The sequence below is a fragment of the Cydia splendana genome, chromosome 15 (genome assembly GCF_910591565.1).
Source record: "Cydia splendana chromosome 15, ilCydSple1.2, whole genome shotgun sequence".
Taxonomy (NCBI): Eukaryota; Metazoa; Arthropoda; class Insecta; order Lepidoptera; family Tortricidae; genus Cydia; species Cydia splendana.
Genome location: NC_085974.1, coordinates 15,327,501 through 15,353,300, shown reverse-complemented (window position 1 = coordinate 15,353,300; position 25,800 = coordinate 15,327,501). Strand labels below are relative to the sequence as shown.

The 25,800-nt window shown below is 35.8% G+C and overlaps 1 protein-coding gene across 1 annotated transcript; it reads left to right on the top strand.

Annotated features, from left to right (window-relative positions):
* The first annotated feature begins 91 nt into the window (after nucleotides 1-91).
* Nucleotides 92-22,088, top strand: LOC134797286 (transcription factor ATOH8). Its single transcript, XM_063769513.1, has 2 exons — nucleotides 92-252; nucleotides 21,080-22,088. The coding sequence occupies exons 1-2, from the start codon at nucleotides 207-209 to the stop codon at nucleotides 21,793-21,795; spliced, it is 762 nt and encodes a 253-aa protein (XP_063625583.1). The 5' UTR covers nucleotides 92-206; the 3' UTR covers nucleotides 21,796-22,088.
* Nucleotides 22,089-25,800: the final 3,712 nt, after the last annotated feature.

Sequence of the window (25,800 nt, the reverse complement as noted above, 5' to 3'; positions counted from 1 at the left end):
CCGTTCCAAGTCTACATTACACGCCAGTCCAACGCAGTGCGTCGACACCAACGCGCGTGCTGTCAAACGGAACGGTTTGGAACGCGCGCATTCGAAATTCGAAAAATTAAAAAACAATGACATTTTGGTGTTGTTTTTTTTAATAGTGCCAAGTTGCCTTTGAAGTGCCAGTTCAGGATTTGGATTGTTTGTGTTGGATTTGCGAGATGTCAACTTTTATTAGTTCTGCAACGACACAGGCTGATGCAAAAGGTTTGTAGCTTTTGGCCATCCTTTTGGGTAGAATTAAAAAAGAAAACTTTTAATTTATTATAATACTTTTTAACACCGAAGACTAGGCAGTATGGCCTTTGGTCTTAGCCTGTCCAGAAAGGACGAATAAAAAAAAAATATACTTTTTAAGCCGTAGAAATAACACTTTCTTTAAGTTTTTGAAATATGAATGTTCTATTCAATTAACTGTCAAAATAAAATTTGTAAAAGATTTTTCAAGATACGACGAGTATAGTAGGAGTAAGATTTGATTGCATCTATTCCCGGGGTTTTAGTCCCGGGCAATCCCGAAAGGAAGCGCTACTTGAGACCTTATACTGCTATGCTACTTTCAGTATTTTTTTTAAGTACATACCTTATGTACTTAAAAAATGACTGAAAGAAGCATAAAGCTTATCTTTTCAGGACTTATCTTACAGGCTCGGTTAGGTTTAGATAATACAGTGTTAGATTTTTTTTATATGGGGACAAGCCACCGACCATACCAAAAAGTATGGTCTTATTTATTTAATCTTTATTGTACAAAAAATAAATTATCATACAAAAGGCATTATAGCTATAATAAAATAAGGCATTCTCTACCAGTCAACCTCTTCCATTTAACTAACTTTAACATATAAACTATTTTTCTATTGTCAATAAAAATATTCTAAAAATTCTATTCTATTAACTTAGGTACATATTAATAATACTTATTTAGTAAAGCTAATCTTTGAACAATAAAGTCAGAAATGGATAGAAAATATAGATAAAATTAAGAATACGTTAATAACATAAGGGGCTGTCCATAGATTATCCATCGATTTTTGTATTTTATCAATTAAATACGTAATACATATCAAAGCTAAAAATATGTGGGTATGTATATGATAACTTATTTCAAAAAAGCGTATTTAAATTTAAGAACATACCTACATATGTATTCATTTAGAAAATTGTCGCGCCCTTTCACTAAGTCTCATTACATTAACTTAAATACATATTTTCAAAACGCTTGGCCAAAAATTGTATCAGTACCTAACATATAGCCTCGTAACGTAGCTTGGCTTAATGTGTCAGTGTCAAAAGAGACGTTTTTGTTTGAAGAAACGTCACATTTGACACTGACATATCTAATCCATATCGTTTCTAGATCTATTAATTGACGTATCTTAAACTTAGAATCGGGCCGATAGTTTAGCTTAAGCTCTTGTGGAAACACATAAAGTGGCTTTAACATAAACTGTCTATCTGTCAAATCTAAAATGCCCTCAAATTCAATTCTCCTATTCCTCTATCACGTGATTTTAAAAACAGACAAAATTATTCTTGAAAAGTAGAAAATTAAAGATCCTAGCAACGCACGCGCAGCCATAGTTGACAGAGTCGTAAATCACACTAGTTCTACACTTGTATAAGGCCAGACCGGATCCGGAAGCCAGTTTATTGCTGTTAGTTCACGCCTTTATCGGACGCACTTCTAGTCTTCGTTGTTTATGGGCCGATCGGGTAAACTCGAATTATAATTCTGATGTTGAACAGTAAGCATAAAATGCTGAGTCGAAAATGTCTACCATTCTCTAGAGTTAGACCAAGAATAGTCTGCAGCGATTTTTATAGCCCACGCAGTGCAAGTATTAGGTATTTTAAACGTCAAACTTCTATGAAATTATGACGTATAAATAACACTTGCACTGCGTGGGCTATTAAAATCGCTACAGACTTTTCTTGGATAGATCAGTAATAGCTTATCAATAATATACAGGGTGGAACACTTCTAGGGACAGCTCAAATGATAGTGTTATCTAAGTGATCTACAATCGAGTTTTTATAATCGTAAAGCTGGATTAAAAAGTAAAACAAAATCATTAAAATGAAATATTTTTATATCAGTAACAATACTACAAAGCTATTTACATTTTAAATTGACACATGTCATATTATTCAATAAGATCTTGTACTTGCTAGGGTTGAAACATACAGGTTTTTGAACTAATGATTAACAAACTGTATCTCAAAAACGGTTAGAAATATTAACGTGATTAATATGTGAAAAATAAAGTACGTAGCCTAAACAATTCGCCGTTTGCGTAAAAGTCCTTCGTTCTGTTCCACCCGGTATATGTTTTTATATACTGAATATTTAGATATTGACAGATACTTTTGAACGCACTGTACCTACCTACTGTATTTCCAGGTTGGCAGATAAATAAACTTCTTCAAATCGAAGTTCGCAAATTGCAAGCATCTTACTCTGTTACTCTAATTACGCCTTCATTGGAGTAAAAGAGAAATATACCCGCAACTTACAAGTTTTGGTTTTCGCGGTAAGCCCTCTGGTGGCTGGTGCGTTATTTCAACTGCTAATATTGATGCTAGCTGAAAAACTGAGGTGTATCTTAGTAACTTTAACTTTATATGAAAATAATCATGGCTTTCATTACATGATCAATAAAAATAAAGTTAGTTAAGGAGGTTATCACTACGTAATTGAGAAGTTCATAATCAACGCTACCTGTTCCATTGTTATTATTACATAAAACTACCATCGTAAAGTCAATCAATATTCTATAATTGCTACCAATTAAGTCTCAGCTGGGCCCATCAATATTAGTATTTATCACACGAAAAACAAAGGGGTGGAGCAAAAAACCCCGAAAGGGTGCTATGCACATGTTCGCTTCGACCCCTGTAGGAAACAAGTGTACAACGAAACAAAACTATTTTACCTTCCATTCAAACGATTTTAAACTTTATGCACTAACAATAAGGGCATGCGTGTTTACCCTATTAACGAACAAGTGCATGGCATTACAAAGTATTATTTGTCACCCGTTCAAATGAATTTAAACTCTATTTTTAAGGAATTAGGAAAGCTGTGGACGGTATTTGGAAATGGTTGTTTGTTCATATGGTTACGACGGGGGTCGCATGTGATTTTGAAACTATTCTTTCGATTTTTTTTTGCGTTTGGAGGACTAGAGAAACGGCTTGTTTAGTTTGTTATGGTATTTAAAGAGATAAAAAAAAAAAACATTAGTCTCTGGGTGTGTGAACTATTTAACTATAGATGGTCAAGCAGAACTTGTCAGTAGAAAAAGGCGACAAATTCGAAAAATTTAGGCGCGAAGGGATATCGTCTCATAGAAAATTTGAATTTCGCGCTTTTTTCTACTGACAAGATCTGCTTGACCAGCTATAATTGTTAGTTAGTCAATATGTTGGAAATCACTTTTGGTTTTCCCGTTCATCATTGGTAAGTACCTACAATTTAAATTATATATTTTTCCGTCAATCTTAAACTCATTTGCACAAAATGTTACCTACTACTACACCTTAATAGTATAAATGTACTTTTTGTCTTAACAATAATCCACAAGGCACCCAAAAAATATTTTAGCTAAATTTTCAAGTAAAAAAATTTCAATCGCACTTCGACCGGTCTGATTTAAACCTATGGTCCTCACGCACATAAAATATAACTCTTCATGGCATTTGCATTCATAAAGTGTGGTAATTTCATCATTAATATCAAGTTTCTATGAAAATATAACGTTTATAACGACACTCCGTCACTTTGTTTTATTAGGATCGGTGCAAACATAGCTTAAACGGCCTCTATATTCTTAAAAAAAAACTCATAAAATACTCGTTACACAAAGCATGGCGGATTAAAAAAACAATATCGCAACGATGTCCCCACATGCCCGCGACTGTGACGTCGAGTGCGCGCCAGATGTGACACACAGATGTTGGGCAACAGGGTATGACATCTGTATCTGACTACCGCGGGGTGTGATTTGGGACACTAATAGCTTGGTCAAGTAGTAATGAATTGTTGAAATTATGTTTGGGAATTGATGTTTTTGTATCTGAAATTGGAATGTCAGTTTAAATCGAAATACATGATGATAGCGTCCAGAAACTAATTCCTTGTGTTTAAAAATTAATGGTATTTTTTTCCCCTCTATTCAAAGTAACCCCAGTTTAGGGTCCGGTATAGGGTCAACCTTCAGTGCCTCTATGTCCTGAAGCCACTAAAATTTGCCAACTAGCAATTATAATATCCATAATCAATAAGGATAATGATTTAATATTAGAGTTAGACCAAGATAAGTCTGCAACGATTTTGGTAGCACACGCAGTGCAAGTGTTATTTTAAACGTCATAGTTCTATGAACAAATTATGACTTATAAATAACACTTGCACTGCGTATGCTATCAAAATCGATGCAGACTTATCTTGGTCTAACTCTATTCATATTTTATAGTTTAATCATCATTACAATTACAAATAATGACGTGTGATTAATCGTATTGTATTAATAATTATATCAACACTGTAGCTAACCAGATCAAATATTTATTGCAAATAAAAGATAAAAAAATATCATTAGATATAGCTAACCAGATTAGCTGTTCTGAGTCTATATTTTTATCTGATAACATAACTTCGGTACTTTTAGTTCGATTGCACTAAAATAATCTGAAACATACAAGTTACCTAATTTAAGAGGACAGTAGACCGCTTCTCCATACAAAGTATACAAACGTAGTCACAATTTTCCTCTCTGGATATTGATATTATGGAAAATATACTTACACAAATTGATTTATGTACCTACCTATACTCATGGAGAAATCTAGAGGGACGCAAAAAATATTTAATAATGTACTGGCCAGCACCTAAAGTATGTAATTTCAAAATTAGTAACAAAACTTTATTTTACCCGTTCCTCTAGTCTAGTGTATATTAACGTTAGCTTTCGTGAGATTACTTTTCGTGAGATTTTTCGATTTCTGATTATAATAAGAGTTAATAGCGAAAATAAACCATTATAATTTTTTATAAGTTCCTAATTCTATGTACCTATACTAATAAAAAAGTCGAAAAATTCAAACGCAGGGGCATAATTGTGAATTGTGTCAATTCAGAGAGGTAAATGTATGGATACTTTTGTATGGATAAGCGGCCGTCCGGATTCAAATTCCAAATTCCAAATTCCAAATTCTTTATTCGTTCATCACAGGTACATAAATAGGTCGTCATAATTCGTCGTACAGATGTACTTATTTCGACTTTGTTCATATTGTTGAGATTGTTAAGTCGATTATCTGTTTCTGTGATGCGATTATGACGCAAAAGATATGATATGACTCAAAAATGTGAAAAATACTATTGTAGAGGTAAACCAAGACAAGTCTGCAACGATTTTGATAGCACACGCAGTGCAAGTGTTATTTATACGTCATAAGTCATAGAAGTTTGCACTGCGTGTGCTATCAAAAGGCCTGGGGTAAAACAAAGATAAGTCTGCAATTACCTTTGTTTTACCCCAGGGGGCCGATTTTTGAATTTCTACCGCACGATTTCGTGTATTTTGTTCAATAATATCTGCACTACTATGCATTTAAATTCTACTAATAGAATTAAAAACTAGTGGTCAATACCACTCGATTCCGAATTTCTATCGCATTCTATTCTATTTCAAAAATTAGCATTTCTCCGTTTTCCACGGATTTTCGAGTGCCGAAATCGAGCGATCGGAATTCAAAAATCGGCCCCCATGCCTTTTTTTATATTTACATATAAGAATAAAAACTTTCAATCGATTTGATTGATTCAACTTTGTGCTGAGGTCAATTAGGTACCTACTTAATAATCTTTTTTCTATCTATATAAATAAAAAACTAAGCGATCTATTTCATTCTGTGTTCACTAAGGGAGCCTCGAGTCCGCTTGTGAACCTAATTCCACTTGCGTACACGTAGTGCGTTCATGTATTGGATCTTTGTCTTTTTTTATTAAATCATGTCTAGCTAAGAGCATTTAGATTGTTTGTTCGAAACGCGGGTTTCCCCATGTCGTAATAATGCCAACTGTTGACGCGTTGGTGACAAAAAATGTGTGACCATCGTTCACTTATATTGTGGAACGTTAAATTATGCAAAAAAATATATAATAATTCGCTTTGTTCATATATTCAAGTTATTCAGTAAGCTCAGCCTTGTCAAACGTGGTTTTTAGTTTTTTAAGGTTCCGTACCCAAATGGGAAAAACGGGACCCTATTACTAAGACTCCACTGTCCGTCTGTCCGTCTGTCTGTCTGTCACCAGGCTGTATCTCATGAATCGTGATAGCTAGGCAGTTGAAATTTTCACAGATGATGTATTTCTGTTGCCGCTATAACAACAAATACTAAAAAGTACTGAACCCTTGGTGGGCGAGTCCGACTCGCACTTGTCCGGTTTTTGTAAATGGTCGTGAATAGCCATATGTTGACGCCTGTAATCCTAGACCGATATAATTATATGTGTTACGTTTTTGCGAATTGTATCGACAGATAGATTTCTTTGATATTTATGCTAAAGATACAAACTTTAAGTTAAAAGATTATGTTTATATTTTCCTTATTAAAGATAAATTTATGCGTTTCTTTGATTAGATAGTAGTGCTTTAGCATAAGAGATAACTCAAGCGATAACGATAACTAAGGTCAGTTCAAGCACCAAAATGGACTTTAGAATTTTATTCATACTTATTACTTACTGAAGTTTCAGATTCAATTATTTTATTTATTTATATAATATTTGCCATATTTGCTTAGCTCACAATTTGGTAGATGTTTCAATAACAAAAAGCACGAAAAAATAAACATGGGATGCGTATGTTTCTATATTTTGTCAAAAAACTTTTTACGAGTCATTTTTTCGCAACTCAAACCCGACGGCGGCGTTTTTTGTTATTTTGTTCGAATGTAAAACGCCCTTATCTGGGCAACCTGTTGCAAACAAACGACATCCGGCACCACACGTGTTGCCATACACGTGACTGTTTCAAAATATTGCCAGTCGTAAAAAAACGGCGACCAACAAAACGGAAATAAAGCGGGGAAATTATAAACACTGTTTAGCTTGGTTTCAAAATGGATTTGTGGCGGAGAAATTGATTTTATAGTATAATTTATAGTGAAAACTACTATGAAAAAGTTAGTGTACACGTTTAAAACTCATAGGCACGGGATTAATTGTATGGGTTTAAGGGATTTATTTTAAATTAATTAAACGAGCACTAACTTCTTCCCGCGACGTAGTCTGAGTTGAATGATCATTTCTTTGATGAAAACTGTCCTGTCCTTCCCCGGGGCTCAAACTTTCTCCATACCAAATCTCATGTACCTATATCGGTTCAGCGGTTTCAGCGACAAGAAGACAAAGACAGACAGACAAAGTTACAATTATATAATATTAGTTTATTTTATTTTGACTGTTCAGAACTATTAGTACTTAAACATAAGCAGGTAACTCAATTCCGCTTCGGTACCTAACTGAAATTAATGTCTCAAATCAGGTCTATGTTCTTGCATACACATTAATATTAAAGGGTCGAAGGGAAGCCAAAAATCGTTGGGAAAGACAAAGGGAGGAAGCGATCGGGTGGCCCGACGCAAAAACAAAAGATTGCCCTTCCTTTGAAAAACGTTGACCATAGATAAAAACTGAGTTTTTTTGCCGAAGACTTAGAGGAAGCCTGTAATGCTAACTTTAACCGCTGATTGCAAGAAAACGTGGTAGAACTGTATTAACCCATAAAATCATACATATATTTAATTATATTTTCCAAAAGAGGTATCAATTTGTGTGGTTTTATAGGTTTGATTATATTTATTCGAAAAAAAATGATCGGACCACAGATGTCGGAGTAATCGGTGTACGTACATAAAAAAAATATAGCCATAACCGAATACAGAACCTCCTCCTTCTATGAAATTGAAGTCGCTTAATAAAACAATTTACCTAGTAAATTCGATGTTCTCATATTCTCAAAGAAGAATCATTTCGTATGTTGCGTTTGCGATTGTTTTTGTTTTACTTTTATTACAAAGATTATCTCTTGCCTAGAGAGCAAGGGTGCTTGAAACTATTAATAGAGTTAAGAATTACACCATATTTTCAGTTAATTTCTTCCTTTATTGGTCTGCAAGTCGTAAAGCGTCGTAGGCGCCGCCAAAGTTGTAAATTTCATAGACAGGAGTTAAATGGCTGAATATTTTGTTTTATTTGCACAACCATGGCTGGATGAAGACAATTACTTGACACTTTTTGGAAATAATATTTAACAAAATAATATTGTGTAGGTAAAAACCCTTTGCCAGTAGGTATGCTAAACTTGTCACGTGATGTGTCAAAGGTTTGAATATATATTTTGGCCTAAGCTTTTTACAAAAACGTGCAAGAGTTTAAAAATAACTTACGTCGCATTACACGTGACACGACTATTACCTATGTTGTTTATAAATATAAATCTTGTGTTTATAATTCTTAAACTTTTCGACTTAACGAGATGGTGTTTTATTTATTGTACTTTCTTACAATGTTTGGCCTCATCAAGGATGTTATCATGTTTATTGTCATTATATCATTAAATATAGATAGATAAGCTCCATTCATAGTGTCCTAGTGTCATAGTGTGTAGATAATCCTTTGAAATTTTGATTTTGCACTTAGGGAATTGGCATTTCGGTTTTTTTTCTACTGGTATGCACGCGCGTAATTTACGCGTTAAATCCTACAGCTTCATAAAAAATGCAAGCTTGTATCGCACTGAGTACCTACGACCCTGGTTCTAAGCCGTATAATATACATACAAGCTGCTATAAGGATGCGGGCACCAGATCCTAATGCGATCTGACCTCCGAGGCCGCGAACTGGCGCATGCACAACACAATGCGACGTACCCACTCGCTGTGAAGACTTTGTTATTGTTACTCTAATCTTACAACGCAGTAGTCGAACTCTTAGTCAAACCAGTACTTACAGGATTGACCACTGTTGGAGCTTATCTCATTGACATAAGGTTCACGCATGGTTAATGTCAACGTGCGACGCCACACTGGTTAAAAGCGTTAGACTCACTTGATGATAAACAATAGACAGCATGACCTTCTCTCCTTGACATTTTAATTACACCTACCTTACAATAGAAACCAATCTGTCAGTCGCAAATTAGGGCAATTATGTTTTAGTGAGAGCAGACAGATTTGACACTTGTTATAACTGCCTTTTGTTATCTCTCGCTCAACTAATTGAATCATCTATCTTGACATTTTTGACGGATACATATTGCATAGTTCCTAATGCACGCATAGCAGAAAATGACTTGCTTTTCAACATGAACTTGAATAGTAACATTATTGATATTTACATATTATAACCTGAAGTTTTGTTATACATACTCCGAAGAATCCTGCATTCTAAACTCCGCCGTCACTGCCGTATAGTAAAACTATTGTGAAAGTAAACAGAAATCCGAGAAGAAATTCAAAGAATTGTTTATGTTTATATAAACTGTTTATAATTGTCAATGGCATCGCATTCCACGCGGTAAATTAGCATTAATTTGCTCACTGGGTTTGATTAAATTACTTTAATATGATAAAATAACTCGATACGGGCGTTAAATTGCCTAAATTAAATGGCGCTTGTCAAGTCAACCTGTTTCTTTTTTTATCTTAAATCTTAAATGAGAAACCAGATTCCTAAGCACATTTTGATAAGTCGGTCAAGCAGATCGTGTCAGTAGAAAAAAGCGGCAAATTTGATAAATGTAGGCGCGAAGGGATATCGTCTCATAGAAAATTTGAATTTCGCGCCTTTTTCTACTGACAAGATTTGCTTGCCCATCTATAATTCTTTTTATGATAAAAAACCTAACACAGTAGTGCATTTATCAAATCACTAACAGAACGCTTTATTTTACAGTCGAATTAGAAACGAAATTAGATCGCAGAACAGCAATACGCATAATAACGCTGCGATTATGATATACCAGATGGGAAAACATCAGGATCTGCCATGTGGCCCGAGCGAAATTAACATTTTATTGCGATTTGTATTATCGACATGACGACGCCACGACGAGGTCACTTCGCGCGCTGCGCTGTTTTGGCGCCAATCGCCATTTTGACATATTGATTTTTTTATGTCACAGACTATACGCATTGTTACCAATTAGGCAACTAATTTTGAAGCTGCTAATTTATGACGGATTTTTACATTTTTATATCATCTTGGAATTGTAATAATAATCAAGTAATAAATAAATAATACCCATGTAGATACATCCTTGATGTTGTGTTGCAAGAAATATGTAAAAATAAACGGTCAGTCGCAAATGACAATTTGAATTTTTATTGAAATGAAAACAAGTTGCAGATTTCGCGTTGCTTTATGAAATCGTCTCAAAGATGGAATTACCATACGTTTGTCCCGACTGCATAAACAGGTACAGTCAACATGTATTTAAACAAAAATTGATCTTTGGGAATTACCTAGGGCGTAGTCCAACTAATATTAGGTAATGAATATTCCTTCTCCACAAAGTTATTTTTATCCAAGACACATATAAATTATCCATACCAATGTTTAGAGCAATTAAACATCGATTCTGCAGTACGGAAATGTATGAAAATAATGCGAAAGTAATAATTAACTCTATCTATCTCTCTGTCTGTTACGTCTTCACGCTTAAACTGCTGAACCGATTTAGATGAAATATGGTATGGAGATAGTTTGAGACCCGGGGAATGACAGGTTAGTATTTATCAGTTATCATCACTATTCAAGGCAGACGAAGTCGTGGGCAGTAGCTGGTTTATTATACATTTTTTCAAACGAAGTTGGACCACTATTTCGAATACCTGCATAAAACAAGGTAAAAGTTCTAGTGCTCGACATGCGAATGCCCAATAAATGACACCCTGCCCCAGTAAATGTCATAGTTTACCCCATTAATTAGGTTAAAGATATGACATATTCTGATGATATTATATAGGTACTGGGGAAATGTGACTAACACTAGACTTTATAGGTAGGTATGTTACAAAATTAAATGAATTATATGAGAGGAATTTATTGTTTAAAAGGCTAAGCTACTATGTATATATATTTAAACTATGTATTTATTTACAAGTACTAAACTAATGCGCGTTCAAATGGAAACATATTATTATTTATACACAAAAATAAATCAGAAAAATTTGACCAACTGTACCGCATGAACAATAACATAGGCGAAAAAACCTCTAAAGATGCTAGGTTTTATTCAATACCTAGGATTAGACGTTTGAAACAAATGACCGTCTGCCAAAATGTCAGCCCAAGGCAATTTTTCTTTTTCAGCCAGGTGGTTCTATCCATTAAACATGGCACAGATAATGCAAATAATCCTCACACAAAAAGGCATTTTGAATTTGAGAGCGTTTTTTCAAAAATCGGTTTTATGGTTAATAAAACTGTTTTGAATGGATGCTATTTTTTATCTTGACTTCCTGAAGGCAGGAAGTTTACGCTTTTGTTTTATTTTTTAATTTAAGAAATAAAGTCCGACGAAGGCGCGAATTTCTATTCCATAGTAAAATGGTTGGCCATACTGTAGAAAGGATTACTTAGATGATTTATAGTTGGTCAAGCAAATCTTGTCAGTAGAAATAGGCGGCAAATTTAAAAAATGTAGGCGCGAAGGGTTATGGTCCCATATAAAGTTTGAATTTAGCGCCTTTTTCTACTGACAAGATTTGCTTGACCAACTATATTTCGCTCTTAAGTTTTTTTTTTACAGAAAAATACATGAAGTTTGTAATTCTGTAAATGCTTAATTTAATGTTCAATGTTTTTCAACAGTCCATAACATTGAATATTAAATGAAAGGACAGGTTTGTCTAGATGTTTCAAATTGTTCGGGTTTCCCCACTATTATATTGCTCATGGAATGCTGCTACACGGAACTATTATATATTTAATATTTGTATACCTACCGATAGATATTTACCTATTAATATTTATTTAGATAGCGCCAAAACTTTATTTGTATATGCCCACGGCTATTTATTATTACCAATTCTGCATGCCAATCTAGACGCCCGTATCGGTTATTTTAGTACTTTAGGTCAATTTGCAAAATTTAGGATTATATGATGGCCCAGTATTTTTTAATTAGCACTTTCTTTTCTATCGTATTTCAAAAATGCGCTATTATTAAGCCAAAATTTTAAAACTGGGATTTAAAATCATAGTAAAATTCTTCGTCAATTTATTAATTAGGTAATACTTGAAGGTTCAGAGTAAGGTGCCTTGGGGTTTGTGGGTGCCATTCACATTTAGGAAATGAAATTTTAAATAAGCTTACATTAATGTGACCTTCCGAAACCTTATTCTTATACTTTTTACATATATTAATGGGTCATTGTAAAATAATATTATAGGATGTAAAAAGACACAACCATTGTACAGGCACGTGGCACCCAGGTGGTTAAAGTGTGTTTAGTCTATGGTAGAACAATCGTTTATTTTGTCTGTGGCACAATCTGTTGCAATGCTTGAACAGTTGGTAACAATGACCCTCTTCATGTGACGCATACGTACTTACATAATGGAGTATCCATATGGTTTTCGTATAAGTATAGACTGTATTTACTTTAGACGCTTTGTCTCTCCATAGCAACAATACTATTTTAAGGTTACGAATAATAAATGTTCTTGAAAAATGTTTCGATTAAATGAACAAGAAGAATTACTCCAAATTACAGGAGAATCAGTCAGGTCTGGTTCCAAGTGCCTTAAAAAAACAGAAGTTAAGGTACATAAAGTACCTACCTATTATTCAGAATTATATTACAGTAAACTCACGGCAGTCTGAAAAATCATTATTTTTATTTTAATCAGGCATTATTCCGTAAAAATGTAACAGGGTAGGAACTTAGGAAGGAAGGTACATAATAAGGTTTAATGAAAATAAAAGTTATTTTAAAATGTAAATCTTTAAATAATAGATATATAGATGGTCAAGCAAATCTTGTCAGTAGAAAAAGGCGCGAAATTCAAATTTTCTATGAGACGATATCCCTTCGCGCCTATATTTTTCAAATTTCCCGCCTTTTTCTACTGACAAGATCTGCTTGACCAACTATAATTATTATGTATAAAATAACATGGAATATTCTCATACTTATTATTAAACTCTATTTACTCTGCGTAATTCTCAATATGACATTAATGCCAGTTATAATAGGTAAGCCAAACTATTTTTTTATTGATAATTAAGATTTATCAATAAAAAAATAGTTTGGCTTACCATTCTCGTTTCTAAACAGGCAACAAAGAATAATTGAGACGCGATAAAAAGTACTGGCACATACGGATTAAAAAAGTGGCAAAAGCCCAGGAGAGGCTTAAGCACTAAGCCATACTGCCTAGTTTTTAATGTTTTCGGAAGTATTCTTATTTTGATATCCTATTTTATTTTCAAACGCGCCGCCACAGGCAGCCAAAGGCGCCACCGTTCGATTACATATTCACGCCGAGTTGCATTTCTTGGAAAATTCGTGCGATCGATCCGTGGCCATCTGCAGAACCTTTATAGCGATATTATTTTTCTTTATATTGATGTATGATGGTGATATTTGTCGGGTTTAGCAGTAGGTATACATATCTTAACATATAAATAATATGTTTTATATTAAATCTGCATATTTTATGGGCCCCAATTTCACGATTGGCGTATTAAAGTAGGTAAGTATAAGAAATCAAGATAATATTTGGGTTCCGATGACATAAATCGCGCTGAGTTTTATTTCTGTTTATCTGGATTTCTATTGAATTGACATAGTTGATAAAAGTAAAATAAAATAATGCAAAGCATCTCTAAGATTTGTTTTTATAATTATTTTACAATGTGTTTATAAATAGTTGGGTACTTATAAACTTCTGTAGTTAATAAATATTCTGTTTGGAATTTAGTCACCTACATTGCTGTTATTAAATATTCTGAAAAACACTTAAATTATGAAATCGAAAAGCTGCCAAAATTACAATTTACTTCACGTCTTACAGTATTCATACCTGCTTCCTTCAATAGTCATAATTATAGACAACGCTATCAACAACTAATGTAACTCTGTATTGCCTGTGGATTAAATCCCTACATATAGCCATACGTCGCCCGCCTGGCGCCATTACAGTTTAAAACCAAAAAGACCAAAGACAACGCGTTCTCTTAGAATAACCGCCATCTTGGATTAGCAGAACGGTAATGTTCGGTGAAAGTAACATCACGACTTCTCATACATTAGTTGAAAGACCGTGCGAATGTGTAACCACGACACCTCCTTTTATATCTTTTTGCAGCTGACCGCTCATTAATATCTCATTTTGTGAATTCGGCTAAATTTACTCATACTTGATGGTTGATCAACTTATAACTGGCCTAAACTAGAATACTTACTATTCTAGTTTAGCCACTAGACAGAATTTGTTTTCATATTTCTTCTTGTCTATACCATCGCCCACACTCTTAACTGTCCATCGGTGGACCTTATGCCTTTTTTAATAACCATGATCAGTTAAGAGTGTTGCTACTTTTGCCGTTTGTACCTATTTCACTGAGCTACCCCATCGCCAAAATAATTCTTGTTACTTTAGCTTTTACCTCTTGACTGTGTGTAAAGATCCTGACTGAATTTTTGGTCATCTTTTCTAGAACGACTATAGTAAACAATAAACTCATCATTCCAAAAATAAATTTCGAAATCCAAATGATTCCACAAGCCACTTTAGGCCGAACAGCGTCACTTAAAAAAAGATATTCTAATTCGAAATCTCACGTTCGATTTATTCAAAAAGAGACCATTTGAAAAAACTCACCAAAGGCGTCGGTTTTCTGTGAAATTTGGCGCCAGATTGGTATCTGAAGGCATCTAAAGGTCTTATCAGATGGTGTGGCCATTGAAAAGTCTCTCGGCCCCTTTGAGAACACTCTTTGTTTCAAATTTTAATGCGTCTGAGACAAGTATTGAAAGGTAGAAAAATCTTATATTTGTATAAAAATCAATATCAAATTTTGAGTTAAAGTTTTGTCTATGGTGCATAATTGGAGATTCATTTCAGTAGTCTTGCATAATTAAAATAATTTTAGCAAACATGCGAATTTCAGGGCAATTAAGGCATAACCAATATGGATTTTTTTATTTTTTTAGGCAAGTGATCCGAACCTAGCACTAGAAGAATATTTTTTAAGAAAAATTTCTTAAATCTAGACACCTTTTCACTTTTACCTACCTCGTCTTCTAACGACGGTATAAATAAAACATGAGCCCCGTGATATATGTCGGGGTCTGACCATTAATCACTTTTAATTCAAACAATTCCGACTCGGTAAGATACTTTTACTGTAGTGCCCATCTTCGGCTCGAGTATCTGAGTCGAGAATCTTAACACACTTTTGTATAGTTATATTAACTATAGCCTGTCGTACAATAACAATCACACATTTTTAATGAAGAGAAAGAGAATTTGGAACCCAAGTTCGTTTTAAGCAGGCTGGCCAAAATAGTTAGCAATAATTTGCCTCTATCGAACTTATCGAAGTGGTAACTCCTGTTAAATTATAGTCTGGCAAGCTATCTTTGCCAGTAGAAAAGGGCGATAAATTTAAAAAATGTACGCATAAAGGGTCGAACTGTGATACAAAATTTGAACTTCGCGCCTTTTTCTATTGACAAAGACGGTTTGCCAGACATAGATTACAGGTCAAATCCAAATCCCGATTCGATCCAATCCTGATTTTTAAATTCCAAACCATAAGACGTTCTAAAACTAAAACCTGTTACGCCTCTCCACATTCTGCAACCTAAGCATAGATCATTAAGCATGTTTTTATCAATTAAATTACACTTGCACGTCCATAAACAACCTAGCGATATTAAAATCTCTATCGAGCAAGGCGTGGACGAAAAAACACCTGTAGTGTGAGAAGCAAGCCTCATGAATGCTCGCATCATATCTACCTGCATTCTACAGCTGATAAATACCTAGTACAACCTAACTTCATCGAGTTAAGGTTGAAATTTGCATTTCTAACTGTTTACCAGCTGTTTTAAGTTGCAGTTAAGAGGAACGCCTCCGTGGCGCCAACCGCTCGATTACAAGTTACGAGCCATAAACTAATACCGGTAGCTAAACCATTATAGACGCGATTATCTATGATTATGAATGAGGATTAGGTTTGATTGGCTTTACGAATGCTGTGTTGCGAATGCGACCAAATCGTGCGTTTTTGTTAAGTTGGCTGGTTTTGTATAATTTGGTACTTACGTACTATAGATTGGCAAGAGAGTCAGTGGAGCATACGCAGAGAGAATGAGAATACCTAATTAAATACTATCTTTTTCTTATGCTAGAATTATAACTCCGAAAAGAAAGACAGATGTGTATAGTTTTTTCTTTTTTTTGCTGTAGCTGTGGTCTGGCACTGGCTACAGTGTAGCCAGTACCAGGCCATAATTATGTACCTACTATTTTACCTACTCATCTCTTCTTGGGTAACCAAATAACATAATTATCTCTGATAGTGACCATATAAAAAGTAATAAAAACATTAAATTATCTAAAACAGTCACTTTTTTAAATCTGTGACATCGGATTACGTGAATTAATAACTTATACAACCTTTTTATGTCTTTATCAGTAAATAAAATGCTTCCGGCTTTTATCTTGTAAATTAATAGAATCGTTTATTTTATTTCCGTTAAGTTTTGCGACTTGACTTCTGCATAAACAGTTATGTTTAAAGATAAGCAACCTGATTGTTGTCATTAAGCATTAAATTAATTTTTATAGTCACTCATACCACTGTCAGTAGAAAAAGGCGCGAAAATCATATTTTCTATGGGAGGATAACCCATTCGCGCCTACATTTTTTAAATTTGCCGCTTTTTTCTACTGACGGAAATGGCTTGACAGAGTATATAAACAATGCCATCAATTGGACTCCCTTTGCCATCTTCTTGAAAAAAGGTTGGGTCTTTGGCAAAGAGCACAAAGTTATTATACTCCGACAAGCTAGCTTCGTCAGTAGAAAAAGCAAATTTGTAAAATGTAGGCGCCAAGGATCGATCTACCATGCAAATATTGAGTTTCGTGCCTTTTTCTATTGACAAAGTAGGCTTGCAAAAGTATATAGAAAAACTTTTAAAAATACCTTGCATCTGACCGGAGTATCTTGATCGTATTTATGATTATATAGATGGTCAAGCAAATCTTGTCAGTAGAAAAAGGCGCGAAATTCAAATTTTCTATGAGACGATATCTCTTCGCGCCTACATTTTTCAAATTTGCCGCCTTTTTCTACAAACAAGATCTGCTTGACCAACTTTAGTTTATAAAATCACAGACATACGCCTAAAATCTCAAATAAAAACGTCGTGGAATGCGGATCATTAGTCAAGTAAAAAAAAACATTATATAATATTCAGAGGTAAGTACCTAGAAGTCAGACCAAGAATAGTCTGCAGCGGATTTGATAGCCCACGCAGTGGAAGTGTTATGTTAAACGTCAAACTTCTATGGAATTATGACGTATAAATGACACTTGCACTGCGGTGGCTATCAAATCCGCTGCAGACTTTTTTTGGTCCGACTTATATCATTTTATCGCTTACAAAACACTGGTGAGTCGAAGGCTTCTGAAACTGGTATTCACAGCGACGGAATATACGGACTGATACATATATCTGACAGTATCACTGACAGTTATCCCTTCTCCATAAAATCCATAAATGGCCCGCACGCAGCTTTGAATATTATCCATTATACAATTTCCAGCTATTAAAATTGTTGTGATTGGCCCCTTAAAGTTTTGATTGGCTAAAATAAAATTATATATGACAATCATCTTGCGCGGCATTACAATATTTGACGTTGTCAAACTGCGCACTGTACACTCGTGTGACGTGTCGCTCGCGGCACAATAAAGATGCATATGTCAAAGATGCTTATATTTAAAACATAATTGTCAAATTTGAATGAAAATATGTCCTTTAACGTTTTGGACGCCAATGACCGATATATCGGCACCGCAGGTTCAACGCCAAAGACTGATTAATCGGTCACAAACCGCAGAGCAACATACACCTACGTGCATATGCATAAAGTTCAATTTCAGTTTTGACACTTCCGTGACGTGGCGTCCGCGTGACAGCTTTTGTGTTTGACATGGCGTCGAAAAGGTTAATAATGACAGTAGGTACCTGCCTTTATTCTGTTCAAGTTAGTGCAAAGTAAGCTTAGACGGACTCTAGACGGGTTTGGGAACTCGCCTCTTGCGCCCGCGCAGTGAACGCGGCCAGCAGCGTCCGCGGCCACCATATGGTCACAAACTCAAACCAGTTACCGTGGCGCCTTCTTACACGTGTTTGTTACTCTCTATATCTCGTATCATGTAAATCCGGGACTGTGCTTAAAGGACGATTCACGCTAGACCGGGCTGGGGCCAGGCCGGAGCTTCCGGCGATTCATTTTATATGGAAGCACCACGTGATCAGCCGTCATAGAAAATGACATGTCAGACGCCTCGGCCCGGTCTAGCGTGAGTCATCCTTAAGGTGCATCCAAACCACAGTTAACTTTTGTGAAGCAACACTGTGTCACCTCACCTTAACATCGTTTTAGTAATTTTGCTGGAGTTGTCCGACCTTCTTCAACGGACTCTAACCGGGTTCGTCCTGGAACTCGCTCACAGTGAACGTGAGAAGCGGCCGCGGCCACCATATGGTCACAAATTCAAACCAGTTCCCGTGGCGCCTTCTTACACATGTTTGTTACTGTTGATAACTCGTATCGCTTAAATCCGGGACCGCTTACAAAGTTGCAATGAGAATAAACTTGGAAAACTCAACGCAGATGGCGCTTTGATCGTTCATTTATTTCATTATGTTCGGTTCGGGCCCTTTAGGTCTTTTTACTGATTTTTGGAGTGCCCAAGGTTCCATCCTAGGACCCATTCTATTTAAAACTAGTTTTAGTTAATTTAATACGATTCCTATATGTTTCATATTACTTCTTTCGGTGATAAACGGTCCTAAATGGCATAACCTAAAACCGTCGACATAACGTAAATGAAGATAAAAACTAAAATAAAAAGACAAGAACGGCATATTCCATACATTAACTATGAGACTCAAATCCCTTTGTGCTTTCCGCTTCACAACTTACAAGTACATATAAAAAAAACTTACAACTAAGTAGCCTAAGAATTCCAAGTAACTATACTCATTATCATATTACATAAGGACATAGTTCGTATCGGTAGCGCAGTATAAGTATTATGCTTCGTAGCAGTTAATTGTCTTCATGGAGTCGTAAAAGGCAGACTAGATATAATACAATTCCTAGTGAATTCTAAAGCAAAGTTAAAAGTATATTTGGAAGATTTTAAAGTCGAGTGTCTTATTTAAATAGTATAAATATAACTGATTACAGCAACGTTAAGTTTGGATATTTTTTGGAAAGAACCTGTGGCTCAATATTTAAAATACATTGGTAAACTATACCGGCTTGAGATATTATGTTAAATGGTCTCAAAGTTATAAGTAACCTGTCACAAAATAATTCAGCCTCTCTGTCTGGCAACCTAAAACTGACGACATGTTATACATAAATTACATAATATATCGTCAGGTGACAAGCAAAACTTACTAATTACCACCACAAGTTCATAGCCATAGTGAACCATATTAGTACTAATAGAAGGTTGATGTTTGTTTAAATATTTTTTAGTAATTAGTGAATTTTGCTTGTCACCTGACGATATGATCGGTTGCTCTTCCACCTGACAATATCCTATTCTAAACTTTCGCACTGCCAGGCCGTATTATGCTTGCGTTTATTTCACGACATGATCATGATATCACGCTCATCTGATCCTAACGCGTTATGCCAGCTGGTGATATGCTTTACTATGTATGTCAAGCGTGTAGCCATAACATGGCTGCTGGTAGTGCTGGTTGCAGTAAGTCAATATACTGGTTAAAATGTTAGTGACCGTGTCCGCTGACGCCATTGGCCAGGCATTGGCGCCGGCGCTAACTGATCTCAAGCCGCGACTTTTTGTCGGCCATAAATTCAATTAAAAACATTGCAAAATAATTTAAATTAATATCTAATTTAAATGCAAAGGACATGACACTATAAGTTAACCTTGGTCCCATTACTTAGAAAAAAATCTTGTTTATGATTATGACAGACCTAAACATTTTTTAAACTTTGAATTTGGAACACGGAAAGGCGCTTAACAAAAAATAAATATCGAGTATAGATCGTCTAAATCGGTATTTTTAGGATTCCGTACCCAAAGGGTAAAAATGGGACCCTATTACTAAGACTCCACTGTCCGTCTGTCTGTCTGTCACCAGGCTGTATCTCAGGAACTGTGATAGCTAGACAGTGATGATATATTTCTGTATTTCTATATATGATGTATTTCTGTTCCCGCGATAACAACAAATACTAAAAAGTACGGAACCCTCGGTGGGCGAGTCCGACTCGCACTTGTCCGGTTTTTATTTACTCTTAGTACTAAAAAGTTTAAACGAAATACCTACACGATACTGCAAATCTTATCAAACAACGGTGGTGTGATATTACGAATACCATCTTTGTTCAAGTTTTACGATTAAATGTTGGTTTAGAATTGCCGTCATGTTTATTAAGAACTTTAGATAATATGCCACTATCTCGAGTGAAAATTTGCCAAATGGCGAATGTCTTGCTAAAACTAGTACGGACTGTAATATGACTAGCACTTATAGATGCCTTGTCAGATATGATAATGAGATTACGACTATGTACTCTTATTTTTATTGGCTATTTCGTAACATTACGTAATTGTGATTATCGTCCATATGCATTCACATTATCTACTCTTGTTACCTATGATTATTCGTGGTTTGTAGCCATTCTAAGATTTGTAAAAGTGTTTTTTTCTTGTTTCAGATCGTATATTAGAGCGAGATGCCGGCTTCGTGTCGGGCGGCGACGACGACGACTCGTGCTCCGGCCCCGCCCACTCCGACGACTCCGGGGTCAGGCTCGTCGAGTCCGACCTGAGGAAGAGAGACCGCACACCACCTCTCCTTCCCCCGCCGAAAAAACGACGGCTCGCCTCCAGCGATGAACCGTCAGAAAGCACCAGTCCCTTCAGACCTTGGTCTTTCCCAGAAGAACCTCAAAGAGAACCGCTTTCTTTAGTCAAGAAGAGTGAAACGAGTTTGCTCCGGCAAAGAAGAAGGCCGGTCGAACCTCCACCGCCACCACTACGTCCGCCAAGCGTCGAACCGAGACCAGGACCACCTCGAGTACCGCCTCATCCAGGCGTCGTCGCAGAATCCTCATACACAGAGAAATCAAAACCAAGAGAGCAAAGAAACTACAAAAACATGACTAGAGAACGAAGGATAGAAGCCAACGCTAGGGAAAGAACGAGAGTCCACACCATCAGCGCGGCTTTCGACACTTTAAGAAAGTCCGTGCCCGCCTACAGCCATAACCAGAAGCTATCCAAGCTGTCTGTCCTCCGAATAGCTTGCGCGTACATCGCTGCGCTGTCAGCGGCGATAGACCCTGAAGCTGATCTCTCCTCGGCAGTGGAATCCGTGACGGCAACGATACACACAGAAGGGAAGTTAAGAAAAAAGAAAGACGATCCTTAGATCTGGAAGCCGTCTCGAACTAAACCGTCCCCTAAGCCTATTCTCATTAACTCTGGTAGTACAAAAATGACAATAAAGGGATTATGAACTATTTATTGGAGAGTAGCGTAGTGTGCGTTTTACCAGATTTTAAATCTAGTGATACTTATACTGTTCTAAGGTTGACGCTTGGTACATATGCACAACTGTTAGTTTATATTTTATATCTATCAGTTCCTATGAAAAAAATACCTACACTAAAAAATATAAAACTGATAAGTGTTCCGAGTATGAGCTTAGTAAAAATGGAAAATGTCGGTAAGTACCTACGAGTACCTATATATGTACAATTGCACCTATTTTGATAGAGTTCAGTCAAAAGCATCCGAGATTTTCCATTTTCTACCCAACCTAAAGGTATTTAAATAATTCGGGTTTGCGAAGTTCACGCTTCCCAGTAAGAATCTCTTATTGACTGATATTCCAAGGTTTGTAGTAGTTATTAATGAATATCCAGAAAACCTTGCATTTTTGAAGTGAGAACATTTGTAACTGTAGATTGCCATTGGTATATCAGCTTTAGAAGTAGATTGCAATTTTAGTATCTTGTTGTAACTAGAATCAAGGTACTGTGGCCTACTGAATTGCTCAGTTGTTTTTGGCGTTAACCTTACCTACTTCTGGATGTGAGGCGTTTTTGGAATAGCAAGAATTTTTAGCCCTTATTTCCAGATTTGGTTCTTTAAAGGCAATCTGTTTTTAGATGCGAGACTGGCATACTTCTTAAAATAACTTGTATAGGTAAAACCTGCCTTTATATGGCGTTTTTTTTACTCTTGTTTCTGTATGAGTATGTCCGAAATCGTAACAAATTCAGATATCCAGAGACAAATTAGCATTTGAATGTGACTGAAAGGTTCCAAGTTCCAAAAGGTATACTGGCGGCGATTATTAATCAGTTCGAAAAGCACTAAAAAGTCAATCAAAACTAGTTCACATAACAACTATTTGTGTTTGAATTTAAATTGTATAGATACATTATAATAATGAAGATAAATATTTGTACGTCCACAAGACACCCAATTCTTTCATTTTAACAAAATTATTATACTTGTTTAAAGCCTGGGGGCCGATTTTTGAATTTCGACCGCTCGATTTCGTGTATTTCGTTCAATAATATCTCCACTACTAGGCATTTAAATTCTACTAATAAAATTGAAAACGAGTGGTCAATACCAATCGATTTCCAATTTCTATCGCTCGTATTTCAAAAATTAGTATTTCGCCGTTTTCCACCGATTTTCGAGTGACGAAATCGAGCGACCGAAATTCAAAAATCACCCCACAATATATGATTATTGTCAAGGGGGCGCTGTTATTCTCATGTATAGGGTGACAGTCTGACAGTTCAGTACAGTATGAAAAAATAGTTCTAGTGAAATTCCGCAACATGGCGCGTGATCATATATTCCTGGTCAGGTTTTAATCACAGTGTTTTTTCGGTCCGACTAAAATGCTGTCTATTAATGCCTGCTTAGTTCGTTCGTTAGATAGTTCCAATAGCCATTCCCAGTCCAGTATTAAGATAAAATTACGATCTACCTTTAAATATAATCGGGCTTTAAAGATAATTTATTACAATCGAGTCAGTAATTTGTAAGATGTATATTTTGTAGAATAAGGATGTAAGTTTTGTAATATGTTGTGTGGTTGAAAACAATGTGATCGTTATGGCAGATTCCAGGCGTTATTAAAAATACCCGACTTTTAAGAGAGAGGGTAATGGTTTCTCATAACGTAGAGGATAATGAAAGATGTATAAAAACTTGTATATATATACATTTTAACGTATAACTGACTGCTGTGAATTTGTGAAGTCCTTTACTGGACTACAATGACGATACTTTGCTTGTTAATGACTATCCCAGACTTCTGCATTTGATTAAAGGTGTTGAGAAACTTTAGGCAAAACAGAGTAAATAATTCCAGGTCTCCGTACTTTTTGATAACGTAAGTTTTGAAACCATTAGGGCCGATACAGATGGACTGCAACCTGACTGCAAGTTGCAGTCACTCAATATCTGCCCTTAAAAAAGATAGAAAGGGAATAATTCTAATATAGCAGATAGATCTTTTCCCATCTTTTTAAATGGTTTCAAAAATATTTAAACGTAATCACCTCTAGATCCTAAAAGTTAATTTTTATTCTGTTTTACCTAAGAATTTCAACATTTATGTTTGATAGACTTAATTAGCTACAAATTTGAACTAGATTGCCTTGAACACATAATGTGATATATTGTAAATAATTAGGGTAGACAAATATTGGGTATTATGTAACACCTTCATAGTAATGATCCTTCAAAATCTTCATTCCCAAGTTTTTATGCAAAAAAATAAGACAGTAGGCACATGTACCTATTTAGAGTCACACCTAGAGAAGTCTGCAGCGATTTTGATAACCCACGCAGTGCAAATGTTATTTATACGCCAAATTTCATAGAAGTCTGACGTTTAAAATAACACTTGCACTTCGTGGGCTATCAAAATCGCTGCAGACTTTTCTTGGTCTAACTCTACCTATATCTTATGAAAAAGGTATATTATGACAGATGTTTTTTCTGAGCTTTTGTTCTGTCAGATATTAAGAAAATATTGAAGTAAGATAAAATCAAATGTCACTAAACTTACAGTCTGGTGTAAAAATATTGATGCAGCTACTACGAATACACCTACGAATATTTAATACTTAACATTTATAATTAAAATGCGGTACAGTCACCACACGGGATTGTTATGCCATTTAGGGTTCTTGCTAAATTGGAAATACTATAGCGTAAGTATTGAACCTCAAGACGAAAGTCTTTAATCGATGTGTGTTACCAGTGATGACTTACGGCTCCGAAACGTGGTCTTTCACTATCGGCCTCATCTCAAAACTCAAAGTCGCTCAACGAGCTACGGAGAGGGCTATGCTCGGAGTTTCTCTACGTGATCGAATCAGAAATGAGGAGATCCGTAGACGAACTAAAGTCACCGACATAGCCCACCGGATTAGCAAGCTGAAGTGGCAATGGGCAGGCCACATTGCACGCAGAGAAGATGGCCGATGGGGTCGAAAAGTGCTCGAGTGGAGACCACGGACTAGCAAGCGCAGCGTAGGACGTCCACCCACAAGATGGACAGACGATCTTGTTAAGGTCGCCGGAAGACGCTGGATGCGGGTCGCTTCCAACCGGCACGTATGGAGGTCCAAGGGGGAGGTCTATGTTCAGCAGTGGACGTCTTATGGCTGAGATGATGATGATGATGATGATGAAGTATTGAACAACCAATAGCTAGGACCCTAAATGGCGCAACAATCGCGGAGCGTGATGTTACCTACATCGTACACATCTTATTAATAAAAATGCTCGCATTGATAATTTTACCCTTGATTGTAAGTACAGCTAAAATAAAAATAGCGTTATTGTTACAAACCTTTAATGCTCAAACTGTAATTGAAACAATAAATAAAAGGTGTTATGAGTCAAACGTAATAAATGACGGGAAATACGTGGTTAAATATTTGGTTTTATTTTTATTCCTTTTTATTCAGCGTCCTGAGTCTGAGGGGCTTTGAAAACATTAGATACTGCTGGTTTAAGGCCTGTGCACACCGGGTGCGTGTGCGTAGACGTGCACGCGCGCGTTGTAATATACAGATTCCTATGAGAGTCGCCACACCGCTTGCGTTACGTGTGCGCGCGCGACTCAACATTTTAACACACGCGCACGTGCACGTCTACGCACACGCATCCGGTGTGCTCTGGCCTTTAGTAAAAGAAAACCCGGAGGAGAGGAAAATATAATAGCTAGAGTTGAACCAAGCTAACTTTGCATTCTCTTTGCAGTGACAAAGTGTGGAAGTGTTACCAATGTTACCATAAATGTCAATTTCTTAAATATTACGTTTAGCAACGAATTCAACACTTAGCAACTAAAAGTTGGTGCAATCTTGCAAAAATACCTTAAGAGTGTCATGGT